This window comes from Chelonus insularis, unplaced genomic scaffold (genome assembly GCF_013357705.1).
Source record: "Chelonus insularis isolate UGA/USDA-ARS -01 unplaced genomic scaffold, ASM1335770v1 contig_41_pilon, whole genome shotgun sequence".
In the NCBI taxonomy this organism is placed as follows: domain Eukaryota; kingdom Metazoa; phylum Arthropoda; class Insecta; order Hymenoptera; family Braconidae; genus Chelonus; species Chelonus insularis.
The window spans coordinates 83934-109056 of NW_023276571.1; the positions used below are offsets into that span (position 1 = coordinate 83934).

General features: G+C 28.1%; 7 protein-coding genes, 1 long non-coding RNA gene and 1 other non-coding gene across 15 annotated transcripts; 4 read left to right on the forward strand and 5 right to left on the reverse strand.

Annotated features, from left to right (window-relative positions):
- Positions 1-974: 974 nt before the first annotated feature.
- LOC118069547 (cholinesterase 1-like) lies at positions 975-3134 on the reverse strand. Its single transcript, XM_035087737.1, has 7 exons — positions 2818-3134; positions 2573-2704; positions 2174-2519; positions 1895-2106; positions 1654-1816; positions 1194-1515; positions 975-1126 (listed from the first exon to the last, which is right to left on the reverse strand). The coding sequence occupies exons 1-7, from the start codon at positions 3022-3024 to the stop codon at positions 1012-1014; spliced, it is 1497 nt and encodes a 498-aa protein (XP_034943628.1). The 5' UTR covers positions 3025-3134; the 3' UTR covers positions 975-1011.
- A 216-nt stretch (positions 3135-3350) lies between these two features.
- Positions 3351-5739, forward strand: LOC118069545 (glutathione S-transferase 1-like). Its single transcript, XM_035087735.1, has 6 exons — positions 3351-3558; positions 3630-4182; positions 4739-4797; positions 4885-5026; positions 5131-5301; positions 5511-5739. The coding sequence occupies exons 2-6, from the start codon at positions 4039-4041 to the stop codon at positions 5649-5651; spliced, it is 657 nt and encodes a 218-aa protein (XP_034943626.1). The 5' UTR covers positions 3351-3558; positions 3630-4038; the 3' UTR covers positions 5652-5739.
- Positions 5740-5920: 181 nt separating this feature from the next.
- Positions 5921-10905, forward strand: LOC118069595 (uncharacterized). Of its 2 annotated transcripts, XR_004690653.1 has the most exons (6): positions 5921-6296; positions 6390-6569; positions 7650-7691; positions 7781-8499; positions 10096-10392; positions 10455-10905. It is a non-coding gene; the product is annotated as an uncharacterized lncRNA (long non-coding RNA). The 2 variants fall into 2 exon arrangements; XR_004690652.1 differs by lacking the exon at positions 7781-8499.
- LOC118069593 (uncharacterized) lies at positions 5971-7478 on the reverse strand. 2 transcript variants are annotated; one of them, XM_035087805.1, is made up of 5 exons: positions 7402-7478; positions 6834-7037; positions 6613-6759; positions 6382-6543; positions 5971-6201 (listed from the first exon to the last, which is right to left on the reverse strand). In XM_035087805.1, the coding sequence occupies exons 2-5, from the start codon at positions 6960-6962 to the stop codon at positions 6055-6057; spliced, it is 585 nt and encodes a 194-aa protein (XP_034943696.1). In that variant the 5' UTR covers positions 6963-7037; positions 7402-7478; the 3' UTR covers positions 5971-6054. The 2 variants fall into 2 exon arrangements, with proteins under 2 accessions (XP_034943696.1, XP_034943695.1); XM_035087804.1 differs by lacking the exon at positions 7402-7478 and having other exon boundaries at positions 6834-7059.
- Positions 7714-8846, reverse strand: LOC118069594 (uncharacterized). The gene is made up of 4 exons (XM_035087806.1): positions 8786-8846; positions 8543-8689; positions 8312-8473; positions 7714-7919 (listed from the first exon to the last, which is right to left on the reverse strand). The coding sequence occupies exons 1-4, from the start codon at positions 8843-8845 to the stop codon at positions 7773-7775; spliced, it is 516 nt and encodes a 171-aa protein (XP_034943697.1). The 5' UTR covers position 8846; the 3' UTR covers positions 7714-7772.
- LOC118069590 (uncharacterized) lies at positions 9768-15948 on the reverse strand. 3 transcript variants are annotated; one of them, XM_035087800.1, is made up of 5 exons: positions 15462-15948; positions 10672-10750; positions 10441-10587; positions 10209-10370; positions 9768-9985 (listed from the first exon to the last, which is right to left on the reverse strand). In XM_035087800.1, exons 2-5 carry the CDS (start codon positions 10729-10731, stop codon positions 9839-9841), a joined length of 516 nt encoding a protein of 171 aa, XP_034943691.1. In that variant the 5' UTR covers positions 10732-10750; positions 15462-15948; the 3' UTR covers positions 9768-9838. The 3 variants fall into 3 exon arrangements, with proteins under 3 accessions (XP_034943691.1, XP_034943692.1, XP_034943690.1); XM_035087801.1 differs by lacking the exon at positions 15462-15948 and adding an exon at positions 11995-12150; XM_035087799.1 differs by lacking the exons at positions 9768-9985; positions 10209-10370; positions 10441-10587; positions 10672-10750 and adding an exon at positions 13824-15268.
- Positions 11014-14590, forward strand: Dbct (Dihydrolipoamide branched chain transacylase E2). 3 transcript variants are annotated; one of them, XR_004690651.1, is made up of 6 exons: positions 11014-11481; positions 11579-11688; positions 12195-12735; positions 12796-13191; positions 13313-13762; positions 13846-14590. XR_004690651.1 is itself a non-coding variant. In XM_035087803.1 (6 exons), the coding sequence occupies exons 1-5, from the start codon at positions 11449-11451 to the stop codon at positions 13541-13543; spliced, it is 1311 nt and encodes a 436-aa protein (XP_034943694.1). In that variant the 5' UTR covers positions 11015-11448; the 3' UTR covers positions 13544-13553; positions 13643-14590. The 3 variants fall into 3 exon arrangements, 2 of the variants coding, with proteins under 2 accessions (XP_034943693.1, XP_034943694.1); XM_035087803.1 differs by having other exon boundaries at positions 11015-11481; positions 13313-13553; positions 13643-14590; XM_035087802.1 differs by having other exon boundaries at positions 13313-14590.
- A 611-nt stretch (positions 15949-16559) lies between the features above and the next one.
- TRNAE-UUC (transfer RNA glutamic acid (anticodon UUC)) lies at positions 16560-16631 on the forward strand. Its single transcript has one exon. It is a non-coding gene; the product is annotated as a tRNA-Glu (tRNA).
- A 3331-nt stretch (positions 16632-19962) lies between these two features.
- Lap1 (leucine rich repeat containing protein 7 lap1) lies at positions 19963-25005 on the reverse strand. The gene is made up of 9 exons (XM_035087833.1): positions 24504-25005; positions 24243-24409; positions 24017-24152; positions 22933-23934; positions 22253-22443; positions 22056-22160; positions 20885-21892; positions 20733-20804; positions 19963-20472 (listed from the first exon to the last, which is right to left on the reverse strand). Exons 2-9 carry the CDS (start codon positions 24396-24398, stop codon positions 20296-20298), a joined length of 2847 nt encoding a protein of 948 aa, XP_034943724.1. The 5' UTR covers positions 24399-24409; positions 24504-25005; the 3' UTR covers positions 19963-20295.
- Positions 25006-25123: the final 118 nt, after the last annotated feature.

The window sequence follows — 25123 nt, forward strand, 5'->3', positions numbered from 1 at the left end:
ACTTACCTTTGATGCAAACGTTTTGATATCTATCACAATAATTGGAATAAAAAGTTTGCTGAAGTTTAGTTGGAAATTCATTAAACGTGTTTTTGATTCCATTTCTACATAATATAATTTTGTTTAGTATTATCAAAACAATACTTTCTATAAATATAGATACTCACCTGTTATCTTTTTAATGTTACTATTAGAGTATAATATCGTGATAGATTTACAATAGTAGAATTCGTAGATGTTTTTAATTATTGTATAATAAACTTTGTTTGATCTGATAAATAGACAATTAATATGTTGGAAAAAAATGCTGAGTATAAGAATACTTTTTAGTATTTTCATAATTAACTTGAATATTTATAATTAAATAAAAATGAAAAATAATTATATTTACAAAAGTGTGGAACCTACGTTAAATTTAAATTCAACAAAACCAATTAAAATAGAAAAAACTTGAATAGCTCTGGTAGGTTTATTTCAGAAAATACTTTTCAATATGTCTCGTCGTATTGTTTGAGTTGTTTAAACTACTTGCAACTAGATGTAGCTATATAATTTACTAAATTATTATAATAACAAATACAAGTGTAAATTATTAAAATGTTGAGGTGTCCAGGTATTGCAAGTGATAAAATTTTCATACATATTTTCATGTTTGCAGAAAATTAATTTTTTTCATATGTATGTCAATTGTTGTTTCATGGAAAATATTTATTTACTGTTAAATAATATCTCGTCACCTGGAAACAAATTATTAGGTCTAATTTTATCTAATTTAATCCATCCAACTCCAAACAGATTGAATCTTATCCAAGAAAATTTTTAAAAGATTTGCTGTCTTATTTCTGATGATTGATCAGTCCTAATTAAATTGGCTGATTTAACTTTATGAAGTGATAACTTTGGAATTGATATTTTTTTAGATATATTCCAGGAATAGAAGGTCCCAAGACAAACTCAACAATGACACAACACAATTTAACAGCACTTTATAATTTTTATTGAAACTATATTCTAGTCATCATGGGCTAAAATTTCAAATGTGCTGTTTATTTTTAAGAGTCGTCCTGCATTGTCTGTTGGCGGCCATTGTATTTCAGTTCCATCTTCAAAAACTGCTGAAGGATCCCTACAAACAAAAAATCAACTCAATTACAAATTTATAGAAACTTTATAGATATCCATTAAATAATTACAAATATTTAGCAAAATTTGTCCATAAAGTAACAAATTTATTCCTAAAAATAGAAACTTCATCATTGGGATTTAATGTCTGATTTGCTCCTTGAACATAGAAGACATAACCAACATCATCACCATGCCCGCTGCCATTCAAAGCTATTCCATTAATTTTATGCAAAATTTCTGGATACTCAAATACATTTCGGTAGTAGAAGACTGGCTCAGAACTGCTATCTATCATCAACTGACGTGTCAGATTGATTCCTACTCGAAATTCATCAAATGTAATTCTGTCAAGGGCAGTTCTGTTGTTTCCAATATTTGGATCACTCGATACTGAAAAAATTTAAATCTACATGATAGTTTTTCAAGAAATACTGGATCACAATTAATAATATTCAAATGTTGAAGAAACAAATTAATAGTAGGTGAATAAAATATAAAGTTAATTAATCATCAAGAATATCAACGTACCCTTTCTCCATGAAATAGCTTCATTATTCATGTATCCAAGTATATGAGGGACGTGATAGAAATTGCCAGACTGATATATCAAAAAAGGTTCATCAGTAATGAAAGGTTGATTTTGTGCACCTGCTACTTCAACAGTTGGTGCAAACGCAAAAGTAAAATCTTCCTATAAAAAATATATATATGTCCTTATAATTATCTAAAAGTACATCCTAATCAGATTTGATTAAAAATGATAACTTACAGTACTGAAAGTGCTCAAATCATCTAGGAGAACCAATTCATCAACAGATACTTCATACAACTTGGAAACATCTTCAGTTGAATTAGCATCAAATGTACTAAGAATGTGTGTTTGAATTCTTTGGATAGAAATGTTTGAAGCTTCCGCAAAACTATGCATCGCCCATGGATTAATAGGAGATCCGCTCATTGCAATTGAAGCTCTGAACAATCCTACATAATAAAAAAATTATTAACTTAAAGATGCATAGTTCAAAGCAGATAAACTCGGTCATCTTACCATAAGAAAGCGAAGAAAGATGATGAAGCTCAACCGAAATGGATCCAGCACTTTCTCCAAAAATGGTTATTTTGTTTGGATCACCTCCAAACTCTTTAATATTTTCATTAACCCACTTGAGTGCTAATGTTTGATCTTTTAGCCCTGCATTTCCGCTGATCATCTCATTACCGAGAGTTAGAAATCCTAAGGCTCCTAATCGATAGTTCATTGAGACTACAACAACATCTTTTTCAATCAAAAAATCTGGACGATAAGAAGAAGTGTTTACTGAACCAGAGACAAAGGCACCACCATAAATCCATACCATTACTGCTCTAAGTTCTTTCGGAGAACTCAATTTCAACTGTGAAAATGATTCATTTAATGTATGATCTCTTAAGGATTCACTTTGCTTACCTCTGGAGAATAAACATTTAAATAAAGACAATCTTCATCACCAATCACATCAGTACCATCAAGTTGTGGACATGGACTCGGATCATCCATGGTATCTAGAACTTCTGTCCAAGCATTGGGAACTTGAGGAGGCTTAATAGAAGTAATTTATATTAGTTTACATACTCAATGACAAACCTGCCACAAGTATACTTGATTATCATCAAACAATTTTTTTTGTTCAATTAATTTATTTTAGCTCTTACCTGAAATCGTAGCTTTCCAACAGGCGGCTTTGCATATGGAATACCCCTAAATGACGAATATTCTACTCCTGTTTGGACTGTTTCGTATATTTCACCACGTACAGGCCCATATTTAGTCTGAACAACATCAGTCAGTTTCCCTTGGGAATTTACTAATATAACACAATACAGAAAAAATATTATCACAATATTGAAATTCATCATCATCTACATGAAACAATTCACATGTCTGAATGATGCACTACACAATAAATCTAATGATTAAAACTACAATAACAACTAGAACTAAATAAATAAAAAATCGTGAATATAACAGCCTATACAAATCTACAGACACAATGATAAACTTATTTTTCAAAATTAGCAAGTTATCAAATGTTTCCTGTAACAGCTTGAGTTGTTATCATGGTACTTAAATATAATAGGTAAAAACTAAATAGATAAGAACCCGTTAAAAACAAAGTACACACTAAAAATGGAAAGCTGATTACAGGAAAGAGTGAATAAAAACATATTAGTCAACTTTTACATATTTATGGTCCAACATCAGACCATTACATGATTGACTTAGACTGTTACAGTGTTGGATCAAGAATTGATAATTTGTGCTTTCCTGCTAGAAGTACTAATAAACATGAACAATTATTGTTAGCTCAATATACTAATTGTCAATATTTGAGTTTTCATACTCCAATAACTGGCTAATTTAAAATATCATGATGATAGATGTCCATTACATTGGTAATGTATTTTTATTTTCAACATATTTTGATGTATATAAATAGATAAATAATTATAAAATCAATGTGTAGATTGTCAAGGCTAAATAAACAAGGCTAGTTCATTGATTGTCCCAATGAAATATGTACAATGGATGGAAAAAAAACTTGATGTATTCTTATTATCAATTTCCTGTCGTTACATCAACGAGTCTGCTTCATAATAACCGGTTGTTGGCAAACCATAGTGCTGGCAACTATTAGTATAAATTGCCGAGTGCGATGGTCAAGATGAATGTCTTGGAGATGTACAGTATCATTAACTGCGCTTGCGTGTAAAATCATTTAGATGAGTCGTCAAATGTGTGATAACATAAGTGATTGCGAAAAATAAGTTTTAAAGTCGTTCAAGGCTTCGCAAACGTTCCAGAGTCGACGTAGCTGACTGTTTAATAGTGAAAAGTATCCTTAAAAGTGTAATATAATTCAATAATTCATCACAATGGCTCCACCGAAATTATATACCATGGATTTAAGTCCTCCTTGTCGTGCTGTTTTATTAACAGCTAAAGTGATCAAGTTGAATCTTGATCTTCATGAAGTTAATTTGCTCCAACGAGAACACCTTGACGCTGAATTTGTTAAGGTAAATGACTGGAAGATATAGAAATAAATGCAATAAATTTATTCAATTAATTATTATCATTTTTTTCATATCAAGATGACCTAGAATACTACATTCAGCTTTTCTTCTTTTCCAGAGTAATTCCCAGCTCATTTATTATTGTCCTTGGTTAACTATTTCTCATCTTAAACTCTTTGCTAATTTTGCTAAACTGTGAAATACTAGTCATCACCAATCATCTCTAATATTAGTGATCAACATTTATTATAAAAATGTTAAATCATCATGCACGCAATCATTCATTCAAGATCTAATTTAAACACATTAAGATGAAATTTAATGCTTCTCAAAAATGAATAAATAAAAATTATATCAATTCATAATATTAATTCATTAATTGGACTGCAGATGATAGCTTCTTGCTAAAAGTTATACTTTGAAAGCAATTAGATCGATCTATTTAGCTTCCTTTTTATTGATTATTCATCAAATTATGTAATAAGTCTATTATCAATTTAAAAGAAAAATTCTTTTTTATACATGGATGTCATTTGATAACGATGAATTTGTATTACAGAAAAATCCTCAACATACAATACCCACTCTAGATGATAATGGTTTTATTTTATGGGATAGGTAACTCTTATCAGCTTCCCATTTTATTGAAATAGTTATCTATAAGAGGAATATTTTTAAAAAATTAATACATTTAATGTGATACAGTCATGCAATTATACGTTACCTGGTTGGAAAATATGCTAAGGATGATCAACTCTATCCTAAAGATCTCCAGAAAAGAGCACTAATTGATCAACGTCTTCACTTTGAAGGAGAAATTATTTTTGCTCGTTTGAGAGCTGCTGTAGTAAGTTAACTTCTTGCTTTAAGTCATATTTATTAATAAAATTATTGAAATTATTTAGCAGATAGTTTGTTTTATTTATAAGAAATCATGATATCTATTTTTAGAAGCCAATGTTTTTCGGAGGAAAAAAAACTTTTGATGAAGATGCTGTAGCATTGCTGAAGGATAGTCTTGAGATGTTGAATAAGTTCTTGGAAGGCAAGAAATGGCTGGTTGATGGGAATACTTACACCTTGGCTGACATAAGTTGTGTCTGTTCTGTCAGCTGTATGCCGGTAATTATCTAATATTCATTCATTTTTCTAAAATTTCTTCAAGTTCAAAAGATTCTTAGATTAAAGTAGACATTATTTTATCTTCCATAACATGATAATTACATAGATATTTTCTGTATCCAACAGATATGATCTTATTTGATATAATTGACAGTTAGCAAGACATTCATTTCCTTTAATTAAATAGGATTTATTGAAATCTGTTCCAGGCTTTCTTTCCTCTCGACAAGTATCCGAATGTTGCTCGCTGGCTGAAAGCTTGTGAAAGTGAAATTCCTGGGTATGATGAAGCTAATATGGTTGGAGTAAAAAAATTCTTTGAAGCAGTGAAAAATGCATCACAAAAATAACTTAGTAAAGATTTTTTTGATGATAAAAAACAATATTTTTTAAATGTAAAATCGAAATATTAATTTTTCATAAGAAATGTATAAAAAATATCGTTATTTATTTATTTCATTTTTTTTTATTATAGAAATATTCATTATATAAGGCTTCAAATGATTTGAAATAATTTTTAAATATTTTTTTTAACAACGCACAAATTTGCCACCAATATTTTGATATTTGACATTAAAATATTGAACAACTAACCTAGAGGAATAATAATATTTTTAATTTATGATAGCTCAGGATAAATGAATTTAAAACAATTTATTTAAAGTGCCTGCTATTATTCCGTTAATTTATTAGATGAATTACTTGAAAATTGAATAACAAATAATTTAAATTTATTAAACATCTGTTTAATTTTTAATTAGCAAGACGAGCGAATATTTTAAACTCCAAGAAAAGAAGTTTCTGGTAATAAATTTTTATAAATGCAAGATAATTATTCGGTGGAAAAGCATCAGGTAGATTTTTTGGAGAGTAAGATATATTGTCAGCACCATATGTTCCCTAAAAAAATATATATCAAATTAATATAGCACATATTTAATCATGAACGTTGAAGATGATGATCAGAAAAAGAGCATAGTATCATGGATGATAAGGTACGACGACATATTGTGATATATAGTTAGACATGGTCATACATTTTCCAAGTAAATGATTAAAAATAAGAAAATTAATATTTACCGGACCAGGAGGACAGTCATCATCAGTGATTCCTATCATTTCAATCTGGTCTCCAATTAGACGATAATTTGGATCAAATATTTGACAGAATTCAGCATCAAAACTTATTCCAGTTTTTATGACAAACTCTCCCATTGATGATGTTAGTAATTTGTATGAGAACTGGAAGAATGGATACATTTATGCAAGTAATTAAATTAAATTTCATAGTAAAAATTACTTCATTATTACCCTTGTCTCATTCGGAAAACGTTTTATTAATGTAAAGTTAAGAAAAAATCCAGCATGATCTTCATTGACATAGGTTTCAAAATCACTGAAGTATTCATAGTTGACATAAGAAGCCTCAGTGTCATAAAATGTTGGATCAAATCTAGACTACAAGTGATATATGTATGAATACTTTATGTGCATTACGTAGTGGAATGAATTTAAACAAACATTGAAAATACCTCGACAATATTTAATTGTATTAAATACGACAACAAGATCACATAAATTATGTTCCACATGGTAAAGGATTTCAGTCTGGGTATCAAGGATATAAAAAAGCGATATTTAAATAAAATTTCCAGTATCATTCTTTCATAGAAATTTCGATATCAGCAACAAATCATTTCCCATGACTGTGCAATCATTGCATTATATCAGCTTTCCTAAAAACAAGTTTCAATTAAGATATTGGATCTATTCTCACGATTTATTCGGCCTTGTTTTGGTTTATTTTATAAAAAAATGAATGAATATAAAAAAAATGTTACATCATCTTCTATCAGATGTCAATAGTTCACATGCTATTATTCCCATAAAATCTGAGGAAGTATACATGTTGGGATTAATCTCAAATTATTTAATCACGGGTCTACTTGATATACAGTATTTAAACTTATGATGAGAAGTTTTCAAATTATTCAATGAAATCAAGGAATGATAATAATTCATGTCTATTAATCTTTTTGATTCATAAACAAAAGCTTATTCGTTTAACTCATTTTAATAACTACCAAAACATTATATAACCTTATAATCATCCCTATGTTTTCTTCTTCTATCCTTATCATTGATTTCTCTAACCTCAAAACTGTACAATGATAGGCAATGTTCCTAGATCAAGAACAATTAGATCACAATTTATAGAACTATCATACTGACTATTTTGATCAATTTAAACTCATTTCACACCTTATTGAAGTATTTAATAAGTAAGAATTCAAAAATCTATAGATCTTATACCAAGTTTTTCTAATTTAGGAATATCATTTTTTCAGGGTGAGAAAATAAGCTTTCGGAGGAATGGATTTGATACAATGGTATTTATTTTTTTCTATAATTCTTCTTATTCATTTATTAAGTAAACAATTGATAACAAATATTTCAAATTTATTTAACTGTTACATAGCAAGACGAACAAATGCTTTAAATACTCCAAAATTTTCGAATCCATTATATAATTTAATAATTGCAACATAATTGTTCGGTGGAAATACGTCAGGTAAATTTTCTGAAGACAAAGCTATGTTCTCAGCAGTATAGGTTCCCTGATAAAAAATATTTTCAATTAAAGTTAATACATAATCAATCTTAAACTTTAAACCTTCATGATTTGATGAGTGATAAATTAAACATTGCAGACAATCAATTGTTTTTATTGATTTATTTGTAAATAAGATTTTCATTACTCTATCTATTCCATAAAAAAGATTTTATGCATAATTATGCATTAAATTTGATCATGTTGAACGATTGATGACCATGCACCATCAAGTTCATCAATTCAGTATCATAAATAATTATGGTTGGTCATACATACATGGAAGCTTTGCTAGCAGCAGAAAGAAAGCAATCATACTAGCAGATAGACATCATCAAGAAAGTGATTCAAGATGGATGAAAAGTATGTGAATGATTAAGATAAAAAAATATAACTTACTGGACTAGGAGGACAGTTGTCACCATTAATTCCAATTTGTTCAATCTGATCTCCAATCAGACGATAATTTGGCTCGAATACTTCACATAATCCTGTATCAATATTCATCCCAGTTGGCATGATATACTCGCCCATTGATGATCCTAGTAACTTATATAACAACTGAAAAAGTCAATACATTTATGAAAGTAATTAAATTAGTTTTTATAATAACAATTGCTTTTTTATCACCCTTGCTGTATCAGGAAATCTTTTTATTAATGTGAAATTCAGAAAAAATCCAGAATTATCGTCATTGACATAAGCTTCCACATTACTGACGTATTCAGAGCTGATTTCAGTTATATCAATATCATAGAATGTTAGCTCAAACTCAGACTAAAAAAAAAAAAATAAAAGTCTTTTGTATATTTAGTGCATTCATTCTTAAACAGTACATGATGAAGTAAATTTTAAAAAAACATCGGAAAATACCTCTGCAGTATTTGATGATACTAAATACGACAACAAGAGCATACAAATTATATTCCACATGGTGAAGGATTTCAATCTGGGTATCATGGAAATAAAAAAGCGACATTTAAACAAAATTTCTGATATCATTCTATTATACGAACTTTGATATCAACAGTAAATCATTTCCCATGACTGTGTAATGAGTGTGTAATGTATTGTATCATTTTTCAGCAAATCAGTTTTCCTAAAAACAAGTTTCAATTAAGATATTGGATCTATTCTCACGATTTATTCGGCCTTGTTTTGGTTTATTTTATAAAAAAATGAATGAATATAAAAAAAATGTTACATCATCTTCTATCAGATGTCAATAGTTCACATGCTATTATTCCCATAAAATCTGAGGAAGTATACATGTTGGGATTAATCTCAAATTATTTAATCACGAGTCCACTTGATACACAGTATTTAAACTTATGATGAAAAGTTTTCAACTTATTTTGCCAGGTAGTTAATAGGAATCTTTATCAGGATTTTGAAAGACCCTTATTCAATGAAACCAAGGAATAATAATATTTCATGTCTATTAATCTTTCTGATTTTTCAATACATTAAAGAACAATGTCTAACTTTTGACATTATTCTTTTGAGTTATTTAGCAATCAACTGCAATTAAACTGTATACAGAAAAATTGTTTGAACAGGTATTTCCTCATAGGGTGACCAATCTAGGGTCAAGCAAATAATGATAATTTTTAATTCTTTACTTCATTCATAGAAAAAAAAATAAGAAGTTTGAGAAGGACTTTATAGGGCTTTTAAATCACAATGTTATTAATATTATCATTATTACACAAAGGATTTCTAACTTAGGAACACTTTCAGTCGGAAAGGAAACACCAATATCGAGGGTTGAGCTTCTATAGTAATCTTTTTTCTCTACTTTCAATGTGAAAAACTTTTGAGGAATAAATTTGATACAATGGTACTTATTTTTTTCTATAATTTTTTTTTATTTATTGAGTGTACCACTTTACAATTGATACTGAATATTTCAAATACATTTCATTGTTACACAGCAATACGAACAAATGCTTTAAACACTCCAATAGTTTTTAATCCATTATATAATTTCATAATTGCAACATAATTGTTCGGTATGAATACGTCAGGTAAATTTTCTGGATCCAAACCTATATTTTCAGCACCATAGATTCCCTGATAAAAAATATTTCCAATTAAAATTGATACATAATAAATTTTAAATTGCTATCATTTTCAATGATTTATAATAAAAAAGCTAATTCATTCACTCTGCTTATTAAAAGCTCTGCTAGCAGCAGAAATGAATCAATCAGACTAGGAGATAGACATCATCAAGAAAGTGATTCAAAATGGATGAAAAGTATGTGAATGATCAAGATAAAAAAATATATCTTACTGGACCAGGAGGACAGTTGTCACCATTAATTCCAATTTGTTCAATCTGATCTCCAACTACACGATAATGTGGCTCGAATATTTCACATATGTTTATATCAAGAGTTACTCCAGTTTTTAAGATAAACTCTCCCAGTGTTGATGCTAGTAAATTGTATGATAACTGGAAGAATAAATACATTCATGTAAGTAATTAAATTGATTTTTATAATAAACATTTCTTCTTTAATTACCCTCGTTGTAACAGGAAGACGTTTGATTATTGTGAAATTGGTGAATATTCCAGAATTATCTTCATTGACATAGCTTTCGAAATAACTAAAATATTCATGGTTGATTTCGGTAGCCTCAACATCATAAAATACAATGTCATATGAAGACTAGAAAAAAAATATGAGGATTATCACTCGTTTATTTTTAGACGGTACATGATGAAGTAAATTTTAAACAAATATTAAAAATACCTCTGCAGTATTCAATGGTATTAAATACGACAACAAGATTAGACAAATTATATTCCACATGGTGAAGGATTTCAATCATCTGGGTAGCATGGAAATAGAAAAGCGATATTTAAACAAAATTTCCGGTATTATTCTATCATAGAAATTTCGATATCAGCAACAAATCATTTCTCATGACTGTGTTAATAATTTCTCATAATTATATATGTTTTGTCATATCATATAAAAATATTTTTAGCCAATAATTTTAAAATTTCATTAACGTTACATTTTTTTTCCATTTAAAATATTACTCTCCGTGGGAGAAAAGTAGGTTTTTTATAGACCATGTCTAAGTTTATTAAAAAATTTATTTATTATCAATTTTATTGATGAGAATATGAATAAAAGTATGTTGAAATATTCTTTTTCAATATCTTCATTAAATTCCAAATAAAATGTAACATTAAGGTGTATCTAAAGGTCAAGATATGTAGAAAATTATCATAAAATCTGCATAAAATTCAAACACTCTTGATACCAAGTTAGTTTGAAGATCATATGCTGGTAAAAACATGTAATATCATTTACATTTACATAGCTGACATGAGATAGTGAGAGAAATGATTGAATATATATACATGATTGCCTGACCAATTGAACTCTATTCTGTAATGTTATCAGTGTTGTTGACTTTTTGATAGTGGAGACAGAAGTTCTTAACAGTCAGATGAGTTACTTTAAAGTGGCCGTGAATCAACGAAAAATTAATTTTTTTACATTTTTAAACTGACAAAAATGACAATAGCAACGAGATTCATAACATTATTGGTAAACAATCTTATCAGATTATTAAGATAATAATATTTGTTTATGTTTTATTAATGATTCTAAAAGAAACTGATATAAAATCTATTTTTAATGTCAGGGCAAAAATACTAGATTGTTTTCAATGAGTTCTAAACAACGTGGGAAGGTAGTTCCTTTTAATTTATCAGATATTGGCGAAGGTATAAAAGAAGTCACTGTTAAAGAATGGTAAGGAACATTTTTTTTTTAATATATAGACCTTGTTGATCATTCCTGTGTTAAGCACCATAAATTAGAAATTGAATTAAAGATCTATAAACATTGAAAATATTTAATTGATCATTTTTTCGAAATTGACTTGGAGGCACTGGACACATTAATGCTTAACAAGGTCCATATGCTTAAGAAAAAAGGATTCGTCCTAAATAACGTTGGATACCAGTGTTGATTGAGTAATATATACAAATGATCAGGTATGATACAGCTCTTATAGCTGGACCATGGATCACTATACATATTCTTACTTAGATTTACCTCAAGAGCAACACTCATCAAGGTCCATGTCATTGGAAGTGTGACAACTGAACCGAATTTCTTATTCTTCTACCCTGGTTGATCATTTCAATTGAAACTAATACAATCTAATTAAACCTAATAGAATGAATTGATTTAATAAGATTTAGTAGGAAAAAATTTCAACGTCATGGTCTGATAGATTAATGTATTTCCACTAGGTTTGTCAAGCCAGGTGATAAAGTTGCACAATTTGACAATATTTGTGAAGTCCAAAGTGACAAAGCATCTGTTACAATCACAAGTCGATATGATGGGCATATAAAAAATTTGTATTATCAAATTGATGATACTGCTTTGGTGGGGAAACCTTTATTAGACATTGAATTACAAGATGAGGACTCTACAACCACAGCTAACTCAGAAGCAGTTGATGGAGATGAAGAAACAGCAAGGAAAGTTTCAACAAGCTTTCATCAGTCATCAGAAAATAAACGGTCTAAAGTACTTACCACTCCAGCAGTCAGAAGGTTAGCTATGGAAAATAACATCGATCTCACTACTGTTCCATCAACTGGAAAAGATGGAAGAATTCTAAAAGAAGATGTTCTAAATTTTTTGAATAAAGACAAACCAGATGTAGGCAACATTAGGACTGACTCTAAGCCATATGATGTTACAAAATCTACAAGTAGTCAAGAAGAAATTATTCCTCTGCAAGGATACCAAAAACATATGTGGAAGACAATGACGCAATCCCTGGTGAGTATGATCAAGTAGAAACTTTGGTGGATAATTTTATAATTGATTATTTTTTTACAGCGCATACCACATTTCGTTTACAGTGATGAGTGTGATGTAACAAAACTCATTGAATTTAGAAGTAAAGGCAAAGAATTTTTAACACACTCTGGAATACCACTTTCTTTCTTGCCATTTTTCATCAAAGCTACTTCAAAAGCTTTAGAAAAATATCCTAGATTGAATGCATTGCTTGATGAAGAGTCTCAAACTTTAAAGATCATCAAGAGTCATAATATAAGTTTAGCTATGGATACTCCTCAAGGTCTGATTGTACCTAATATTAAAAATATTCAAAATTTAAGTATCACTGAAATTGCGAAGGAACTTCACAGACTACAAAAGTTGGGGGAAAAACCATCATTTGCACCATCAGATCTCGCTGAAGGGACCATTGCACTTTCAAATATTGGATCTGTAAGTTGTAATATTTCTATTTTAATAATGGAAGATAATTTAATTTTTCATAATGATGATTGTATACACTCATTGGTTCTTTTTGTTTATGTATTAAATGAATTAATATTGGAATATTCAGATTGGAGGAACGTATGCAAAACCAGTCATTCTTTCACCACAAATTTTAATTGGAGCTATTGGAAAGATTCAAAAATTACCACGATTTGATGGTAAGGGAGAGATAGTTGGTGCTAGTGTAGTCAACGTGAGTTGGGCAGCCGATCATAGAGTAGTTGATGGAGCAACTGTTGCAAGGTTCTCCAATACTTGGAAACATTATATAGAAAATCCTATTCATCTTCTTCTTTGATTGATACCATGTACCTTTCTTCAAATTATTATAAAAGACTATTTTACGTAAAAACTTTTGTAACAAAAAATTTACAATTTTATTATTATTTTTATCGAGTTCTGCCATTTCAAATCTGCACGATCTGGGGAATTCACTGAAATATATATTGGTGTCAAATAATGTGATAAAAAGGAGTGAGTCCTTCTTCATCAGCTGCATCCAGTTCTTCAGGCTTTGGTATAAAAATTTCTTAAAATTACTTTCTCTATCTTTAAATACAAATTCTTTTCGTGTTTAATGATTTAATTATTTTTATTCAGCATAATTTCAGAAAGATTAAAAAACAAAAATTCATCACAGTTTAATTTTTTTACTTCACCGACATGGTAATTTTAGTGAATTTTCGCTTTCTATACATTTTTTTTGTACAATCCTTAATTGTAATTCTTGTTACACATCTATTTTTTATCTTGCAACAATACTGATAATAATAATTTATAAACAATTCAAGGAGAAAACTCAACAATCCAAGGTTTATGCCAATAATTAATATTATAAAAGCAAATTGGAGATCATTTAAATTAATTTTTCGAAAATTACTTTGAAAAAATATCATTCTTTTGTGTAACGCTAATATTTTCTTACTTCTTCTTTTATTTTTTGTAATTCCAATAATTCTTGTTTCCACTAAATACATTAGTATAAAATTAAATTTCTCTGTAAAAGGAAATCGTGGACGATATAATAATGACATTGGCATTGACCCAAGGTGTTTATTACCTATATAATACTTATCAATATTCTTATTTTCCAAACTTAGGTTCTCATCACTTACATTATCATCTTTTTTACCTTGCCTTGTTAAAAAGAGTTGAAAATTAGATGCAAAACCAATACATACTGAACTCGGATCGTTCTCGACATTGCGAATACAATCAACTATAGAAAACGTGCGAATTGATTTACGATTAAATATACCTTGATTATTACTATCGGAATAATGGAATCCAAAATTGTATATCTGTTTAATCCGTGAGTCAAATAAAGCATTTTCAACAGAATCAATATTTTTACGAAGTTTAGATTTAGTTAAGAATTCAGCTAAATGGCCACTAAACGTCGAATGAATTACCAGAAAATATAGAAAAATCATGCTAAAAAATATTCTAAGAGGAAAAGTATTAATTGGTACAAGTACTCCATCATTGATCAACAATCGAAGTAAATCGAAGGCAGCAAGTGAAACATTTTTGTTCATTTTATACCATATGACAAAAAAAGTATTTATCAAGACCACAATTAAAGAAATAATTGTGTACAGTCCGTAAAAATCAGCTATTTTTTCCAACGGTGTACACAAACCTCGATTGTGAGATAGCATCACAAATTCTTCGTGACTAACTGGATGAAACGGTAGCCAGAAAGGTCTTAAATGTGATATGAAACATGTTGCAAAAATTACATCGACTGATGTATTACGATAGAAATAAACAGGATTATCTATTGAATGATAATATTTAACATTCATATTGAGAAGTTTTGTTGCTGCTGAAATGTCTTCATAGTATAAGTGTGTTTTTTTAGAATCTTTCTTTTTGATTATGTGTTCCGAATATGTATCTCTATATTGTGATTTTTGAAATGTTGATTTATCACGAATTGTGAGTCCAAGAATTATGTTAGCTGATTTTGCATTATTCTTCATGTTGAAACGATCAAAAAGAAATCCTTGACATATGTTGCCTAAATTAAAATGAAAAAACAAATCTATGAATTTACATGAACACACGAAGCCAATAATTGAAATATATCAAAAAAGTGAGTAATTTTTTTCTTATTAGTTATAAAATTCAAATTATCATCCAATCATGGGCATACAATATATTCTAGTCAAAATGAATTTAAATTTATTTCTTGAATGTAATGAAGAAAATACCTTTTCTAAAATTCCTGCGGTAAAGTGTCCACCAATTACCACCAAGAAGTTTATGATCAACTATTTTCCACAATGATGGTGGAGATTCTCCATATACATTATGAGTGAAAATAACTGGTTCATTATTCAATAAACAAATATAATATGCGTTGAAAATATACAATATTTTTAAACTTCGAAACATCTGTTCAACTTCAACGCATCGTTGGTAACTATGCGACATTATGATCATCGTACAATTCTTAGCAATTGGAAACTTGTTGGTTATATGCTCTATCACTCTTCTAGTTTCTGCAGGATGTAGATTAAGGATAAATAGTACTCCTTGTATTTCATTCTGATTTAATGTTTGATTAAATAACTTCATAAATCTTAATTTTTCAATTATAGAAACTGTCATAGGAAGTTGTAAAGTTAATATACTTTTAACATATAAATTTATAGGAGAATAATCAAGAATAAGAATATTCCGCAATCCTAAGTTACATTTCTCTAGTATCGTTACCTTCAAATAAATAATGGAATACAAATATTTATTAATATTATCGATATTATCAATTAAAGGAGATGTTTCTAACTTACCAACATTTCATTAAAAATTATAGAATTTTCTCTTTTTTTCGAGTTTGATATAATTAGTTTAGTTGAAGAAATTACAAAATTCACAAGAATAAATAATAATAATAGAAATCCACAATACTTGAACGCCTTCATTATTGCGAAGACAGTTAATAAATTGTTTTTCTTCTTTTTTATTTTAATTAAAAATATAAAAGAGTATGATTGATATCAACATATACATCATTTTTATAATTAATTCATGTACATCATAAGTGCATTAAAAAATTTAATCTCAATAAAGGAATTAATGACAAAGAAGAATTATTTTTTTTTCTAAAAATGTGCAATTTATTAATTAGTGGAGTAATGTTGAAAATTTATTTATTCATTAGTAATATGTATTACTAATGTGTGTGTGTGTGTGTGTGTGTGAGGCACATTGTCAGAGCATAACTTCCATCAACCGCCACTTGGTGTCGCATATGTTTAAGCAACGTGTTGCATTCAAGAGCAAATTTATGTCAATCATTTTTAAAATCCCATATGGTCTAGTGGCTAGGATATCTGGCTTTCACCCAGAAGGCCCGGGTTCGATTCCCGGTATGGGAAATTTACTTTTTGATTTTTTTTTTTTAATTCAATTAAATAAATAAATAAAACGATAAAAGAATAAATTAAATGAATAAATAAAATAATAACAAAATTTTTTTCGTGATATATAAGATACTGTGAAGGATTTAAATACAATTTTAAAGGAATATATATCTTTTTTCAAGTACATGAAATAATAAGAAAAACTTGAACAATATTTAGTTTAATAATATATTTGTTTTTTCATCCTTTATTTACATTTATCTAATTCAGACCATCGAATTTGACATTTTCTGTATTCAAATACCAACATGATTCAACTATCTAGATACAAATCATCCAAAAAAACATAGTCAGTCTATTAAGTATAAAGTAAATGAAATACCGAGAGAAATAACTTCTCATGTGTCATCATATTTACAGAAATTTTTAGTCATAATTGTTCCTCATGAAAATGTTTTTATTCAAAAAATTCAAATATCATTATTATTAATAATCATTAATATTAAATATAATTATTTTTAATTGTGTAAATTTACCATTAATTTGATGATTATTATTCTTATTTTTTAATGTTATTTATGTTATCATACACATTGTGATCATAATAACTAACAGCTACCATTAATTAACATCTCAACAAGACTATAACCACATATCAAGAATTTCACAGACCTCTAAATGATAATTGATTATATATGTTATACGTAATAATGTTTTAATAAATATGCATTAGCGATCAGACTTCGACATTTAAATGACTAGTCTCTATTACTAACTATTAAACATTAAAATGCATTCTTTAAGTCATTTTACATTTAGAGAGAGATTAAGAGAAAATGTGAGAAAAACTAATGATCCAATATTTGCTATGGCAGCTCTGTTTTCTTATTAATTATTTATTGCTGTCGAACAATACACAACAATGATGTGAATTTTTTTTTTCTTTAATTTATAAATAAACCGTAAATGACAATACATTTTATGAGTTTTGATTTTTCAGATCATAAATTTATCTACATAAAATAATTACTCGAATACATTTATAGATCATGAAAAAATAATGGATATTATCATAAGTTAATAAAATCATCTATTAACATTTTAATTATTCCTGAAATTATTAGTTAACTTAAATTAAATATTTATTGTTGATCAAAGTATTGTCTACTTATGACTACTGTTATCACTGGAAAGTTTGTTATAGTTTAGATAGATATAAATACTTATTTCATTTTTTTTTGAATTTTAAAAAGATTTTTATCTGAAATTGTAGTCTTATAAATTTCAGTCACGATTTCAAAAAAAAGTGTAACTTTGATTATATTTATTTTAGGTACAAGTTTCGAATATTGTTCGAAATATTTATATTTAATATAGTTTATCAAAGATGATTTTATTGTATATATTTGCTGTGATATTTACTCCAAACTTTTTTGTTATGACAAAAATCTTTTTTTAAGAAATAAATTTTTTATCAACCTTATGAATCATTTTTGTATGATTAAAGATAATGGAAGTGATCTTCCAAATTATATGTCAAAATTAAAATACATGTGTTATACACCAAGAGAAGTAAAAAAGACCATCTCAAACCATACATAATATATAATGTACTGTTTTCCACATCGTTAAGGAAAATTCGATTTTGCTCACGGTTCAGAGGTTAGAAAAGTAACGAATTTTGAGCTTGTATCTAACTTTAAACTTTGTGCGCAAGTGAACTTTGAGTTGCGATTATTTAACCCCTCAGAGAAGAAAATGATTCATTTCAGCCCTAGGGAGAAAAAGCAAACTGACAAGCCACCAGATTGCCATCTAATTATATGAGGATGGTAAATATATGGTTTGAGATAATCTAACTGTTTTAACAAAGCCAAAATACTATTTTTTTTATCATACTTTCACGTAAACTTAAATTTTACCCGTACAGAAAATCGTACTTTTCTGTCTTCATTTGTGCTAATTCGAATTTCTCGTGACAATATGACAAAAAATTGTATTCACAGCTTGAAAGTAAATGTAAAACACTTTAATCCACATTTCAAGCGGAAAAGTAGACTTTTCGCATAATGTTGCATAATGTATTATTTCCTGAATATATGAATGATCGCATTGTGCGTCGTAAAAATAGTTTAATTGTTGATTAAATGTCAATTTTATAGTTAGCCTTAATAGTGCATTACATTTATGTAACATTACATTTATAATAACATTATAATTTAATAAAGTACGGCACATAGAAGAATATTATTTTGTTAATATATTAATTAAACTCTAACACCCGAATTATTTTTTAAATCATTAGATCATATAAATTTTCATCTGTATATATATTTCAAACAATTTCTCCATTCCCTATAATTCAATTTTTCATCAATTGTACTGGTAGTATACATCAATTATTTTTTATTTAACATTACTTATTTATTTTAATAATTTTTCTTCTTTATTTCTTGTTGAATCACTTCCATTATTGATTAAAGAAGAAATAAGTATTAAATAATTTTCAGTAATCAATTATTATCAATGTATTTTATCAATATTTGATGATAATATGATAATGATGATTAGTATTATTATTATTTAGTTATTGAGAAAATAGAAATGTGCGTGTGTGCATGATTTAATGATATGTGCACATACCCATTGCTTTTTTTTCTTATCACCATCGACTTATTTATTTTCATATTTTATTTCATGTACAAAATTCACACAAAAATTTTCAAAAAGATGAGAAAATCTTCTCGAAGAATTTCTTTAATGTAAGAAGGTACTTTTGTGTTTTGAATTAGTAGCTGGACCGAAAAAAAATTATATTTCAAATTAATATTATCCCAAATAGATCACATTAATTTTAATTTTCAAGAATATGGCAACGAATATATATTTTTTTTAATAATTATTTTAAATATAGTATTTATTATCCTGAAAAAAATGATATAAATAAAAAAGTATTCACGCAATATTAGAAAACAATTGTTTTCATAATCTAAGCTCAAGATCAGGTTCTACATTGAATTCTTATGAATATTTACCTATTCTTCCAAATTATCAATACTCCTTATTTATATCATTATTTCGAAAAAAATTTAATCCTACGTTTGAACAACAAAATCGACAAAATATTTTGAAAATATCTTTACTATTATATAGTTTAATATCTATGCACTATATTCTGTCATGCAACATTGAAGATATATTTTCCTTGAAAATATTTGTTCAACATTACTTATTAATAATATAGATCTTTTTGATCAGTAATTTCTATAAATTTGTTAATATTCCATCCAAAAAAAAACAAATAAATAGGAATATTAAACCTAATAATGCAATATAAAAGACATAAATAATTTTACTAAATTGGTGCATCAGCTTAAATAGTTTCTATCAATACCGAAAAACAAAGATTATTCTTTCGTACAAAAAATTAAATACTTCCATAGACTTAAAAATTGGCAGAGTATTGTTCAAAGGTTTTTTTTTATATGAAAATAATTGAATCCTACTTAATAAATTATCATGAATATTTTTCAGGAAGAAAAATACTACAAGTATATCAGTCTAAATATTTGAAGATAATGACAGCATTGAGAAGAGATGATCTAAAGTGAGTCTAAAATCTGATAAGACTAATGCATTGATAATCCAGTTTAAGATTATTGTTATTATTTTATTCAACTCACTGATGCCGACTTATCATCATCGATACTGTGTCTCCTGTAGCTCTTAATACCGCTACTGCACTGTCATGATTTGATTGCGAAAAATCAATTCCATCAACTTCTAAAATTTTATCACCAGGACGAAGAGTTCCTTGAGCTGGTCCATCTGGATTTACTTTTGTTACAATAATTCCCTAAAAAATAATAAATAATTACACAGAGGTCGTTAAATTATTTGTTAACTATATTCCACTACTTTAACACTTTTTTTAAATAAATATAATAAATATTGTATTTTTATTCTTTCATTAAAGCTAAATTATATCAGCTAAACATTTATAAAGGGATATAATAACAAAATGTATTATATTTATTTAATAAAAGTTAGGTAATCATTAATCGTGATGTAGCTAACAATTGTACTTCTTATTCTGTATTAATTCAAAATACTAACCGTTTGATTTCCACCTACCCCACCAGCAATACTGAAACCAAGTCCTGGATTTTTTTTTATTTGAATTGAAATCTGAAATATTCAAAGAATATTACATCACCAATAATTTTGAATAAAAAATAGATCATTATATTTATGGTATCTCAACTTACAACATTAACATTTTTATGAGGTCCAAACATCCACTTAAGTTTTAGTTTTGATTTAGGAGTATCTGACATACTGGAATTCAAAGAAGAATTAATGTTTAAAGAAACCGGCGAAACGTGTCCTGAATTTTTATCACTTTGAATTTCTAATGAATTATCAGGTGAAGACATATTTGAAATATTTTGTGCTTGATCTCTTACGTTTCCATTCATTTTTTGCATATTATCAATATGTATAAGATTATAAGCAGTTGACAAAGGACTTCTATACTTTTTTCCTGTTATTGGAGATGTTGGAATATTTATATCATTCGAATTCTTCTCTGAATACTTTCCAATATCATCTTGAGTTGAATAAAAATTTCTTCCAGTCAATGAAATCGAATCATTATCAATTCTTTCGAAATTTTTTGTTTTCATAATTGGAATTTTACTTGGTTTCTCTTCTCTGAATACAAAACTTTTGTTGTCATCATTAATAGTAGTTTTTGAAACATCTGAAGCATTCTCATCAACATCATTGCCATTATTATTTAACCTTGTCTGGTTCTCATGGAGAGAATTAGATAAATGATTGTCCGTATGATACAACGATGAATCTTCATTATTTGATTTATTTATTTGTTGAAATAGAGCAGCTTTTTTGGAAAAAGCAGCAGCAATATGATAGGGCGGTGGTGACAAAGGAACTTCATTCATTCTTTCTCCCGATTCGATCCCGTTAATATTATTAGGAAATTTATACGCTTCTGCTAGCTTCTCAGACTCGACTATCTTTGCTGTATTTGCTCTTGAATATTCTTCAGGCTTCCAAGTAGAACTGACATAATCTGCTATGGTTGGTGGACGTGACAGACACTCGGTAGTTGGATTTTTCACACACTTGGCTTCTCGAATTTCTGGAAATTTCTCTTGAGCTAACACTGGATGATCTATTTCATTTGAATGATCTGGTCTACTATTATCAACTTGGTGATTCGGAACGTCTGCTTCAAGATGTCCATATACAGCCTAGAACGAAATTTCAAAGAAGTTTAATTATTAATATTTGAGCATGAATGAAAGAGCATCATGTTGGAACTAATAGTATTAAAATAAAATTATTAGAAAATTAAACAAGATAACAAGCTTTGTATCAAGATAACTGATTTTATAATGTGATATTCTTCATTACCTGATGGTTATGATTTTGATGTGCTCCACTAACAGGACTGCTCAACAGTGATGTTGCTTTTGCGACTACTGCTTCTTTGATTATACTCTCTCGTTCCAAATGAATCTAAAATGAATAAAATTTTTATTTAATTGATGAATGTATATTGTTCTATTAATAGAATACTAAGATCCAATTTAATATATCTAAATAAATACCCTTTGATCATGAATAGATTGATGATGGAGATTTCGGGCATGTCTAGCAAGATTACGAAGCTCTTTAGGATAGGGAGTAGGTGCTCGATGAAGTTGTCTAGGGACCTCAGTTTCTACTTCTGCTGCAAAACATATTTTCTTTCCAGTTCCAACAATTGAACCAGAAATTGGTCCCACTGCTTGCTCCATTTCTATTAAATAAAGTCATAAAATGAACATTAAAATTAAATAATGACTTTGAAAATTTATTATTACTTTACCCTTTCATTCCTCATCCTCCACCACACTATCAACTAGCAGCATAATAAGAAAAATTTAATTTTTATTTTAAAAAGTACATGATTCTTTTTGTTTTTTAATTTTTTTTTTTTAAATCATATTGTATAGAAATCAACATAAAATAGTTTGATTATTTTAACGTAATAGTAATTCTGTAAAAAAATACTCTCAAATGATAAATCGATAATGGATATTTTAAGCTTTGAAATTGATGTCTCTTAGAACTTTAGCTTTTAAAACAGTTTCTTCTTTATTGTAAATGAGGTCAGAGGAAAAATATAAAGTGTAGAAATTTTAAAATTAATTATTTAAATAAATGTAAAATTATTAAATAATTAAAATGATTATATAAAATAGGTTGATAAAAATAGAATTGTAACAAAAATAAGCTAATAACTTACGTTCAAGTTCCTTTCGCTGTTTTTGAGGTAACATGAAACAACTGAGAACCATCATATCTTCGTCCCTATTGAACTCCTGTTGAAGAGGCACAAGAGGTTGACTTTGATTGTCACTCAGCCACAAAGCTTTGAGGTTTGTTAAATTAAGCATTGAGACTGGGAGAAACTGTATACAATTATTAACAAGATTTAACACTCTTAATGATGACAGGTGACCAAGTTCTGGAGGAACACTAGTTAAATTATTTGATCTTAATGATAATAAAGATAGTGCACTGCAACTACCAATTTCTGGTGGAAGAGAACATAAATAATTATTGTCAGCATTTAAACAATGTAATTTCCTTAATAATCCAATAGATGATGGCAAATATTCCAAAAAATTTTTCGTCACAATAAGTTCTTCTAAATTCGACATTTGTCCAATATCATCAGGAAGAAAATTCAATTGATTGTCATCAATTTTTAAAGTAACTATTGTACGAAGATAACAAAGTGTATCAGGTAATTCAAGAATTTCATTAGAAGAAAAATTAATTATTGATATGTCTCGCCAGCCTTGAATTTCTGGTGGAATTGTGTGTACGGCGTTCATAGTACAATCAAAATGATTAAGGCGATACAGTTGTTCAATATTTGCTGGAATCCGACGTATATCATTGCCATCAATCCACAATTCAGTTAAATTAGTTAAATCTCCAACGACTTCTGGTAATTCAGTAAAATCATTATTACCAATATCAAGTCTCTGCAAATTTACTAATCGACTCATGCTTTTAGGTAACGTCATCATATTATTCTCTCTTAATTCAAGAGTTTTTAGAGCCGATAATCGACCAAAATTCGCTGGCAAATATTCAATAAAAGCATCATTTATGTATAATTCTCGCAATCCTGTTATATGAGTGATTGCCTCTGGAAAACGCTCGAATGGATTCACACTCAAATCTATTGAACGAAGGTTTTTACATTCTTTTATGTTGTCTGGAAGATCTTTTATACCTAAAAATACAAAATCATTTTTCAATTTTTAACTTTCCATTCAAACTATTGTTATGATAACTGTTAATATTATTTTACTTACTATTTTTACTAAGATCTAAATACTCAAGATTAATGAGAGAAGCTATGGCGGGTGGTAATGTTGTAATTTCATTGTCATTTAATGATAAAACTCTTAACTCATGACATTGAAATAAAGGCCTTGGTAAATCCTTTATCTGCAAACAGTACCGAAAATATTAATAAACAAGAAAATAATGTAAAAAAAAAGAAAAAAATAAATACATAAAAAGTGTGTTAAATCATACTCTATTGGCGTCAAGATAAAGTTTTTCCAGAGTTCTCTCATAAATGAACACATCTGGTGGTACATCATATAAATTGCAATGATTAAGCTGAAGCTCACAAATATCTTCTTCTTGTGCTCTTAGACATGCAGTACATTGCCACCAAGAGCTCCCCATTTCACACTCGCCTGCAGAAAAAAAAATGATATCAAGTTTAGTAAATCAACATAGAAAAATGTCTAAATGATTCAGAGTTTAATAATAAACATAATTTTTTTTTACTCTTTAATTGTCAAAAATAACCAATAAACAGCATGAGCTTGAACAGCGGTTTGAGAAGACTAAATCACACAAAGCCGCTAAATGCCAGCTGACAATCGCGTTTTCTTCGTGGAGGTCTCATCACCATCCTCATCACTATTTTAACCTCTTGATCTTAGTAATTTGTAATAAATGTTCAAAATATTCAATGTTTTAGGAGAAAAAAAACGTTTATTAATATTAGAAATGAAATAAACGTAATCACTTTTGTATCATAATTAACATGATCATAATATTAATGTCAAAAAATAAGTTAACTCTATCAAATAAATTCACTACAAATTGGTTCACGTTTTGCTGTCCCCACCATCGCTCGTCATAATCAAAAGGGGATGATCGATAAGGGTTTAAAAACAATTGTGACTGCCCAGAATATGGAGCGCGAAAACTAGACTCAACGTTTGATACATATGTACGTCACTGGCTAGTGTAATAATAACCTTACTTTTTTATGGAACGTTGATTATTTGGCGTCTAGAGAGCGCTATAGGCCAAAAACTACTGTTTGAATTTGTTGTTTTTTTTTTTGTTTATCTACGATGAAAACAAATAATCTTTTTCTTTTGTAATTTTCATCCTTT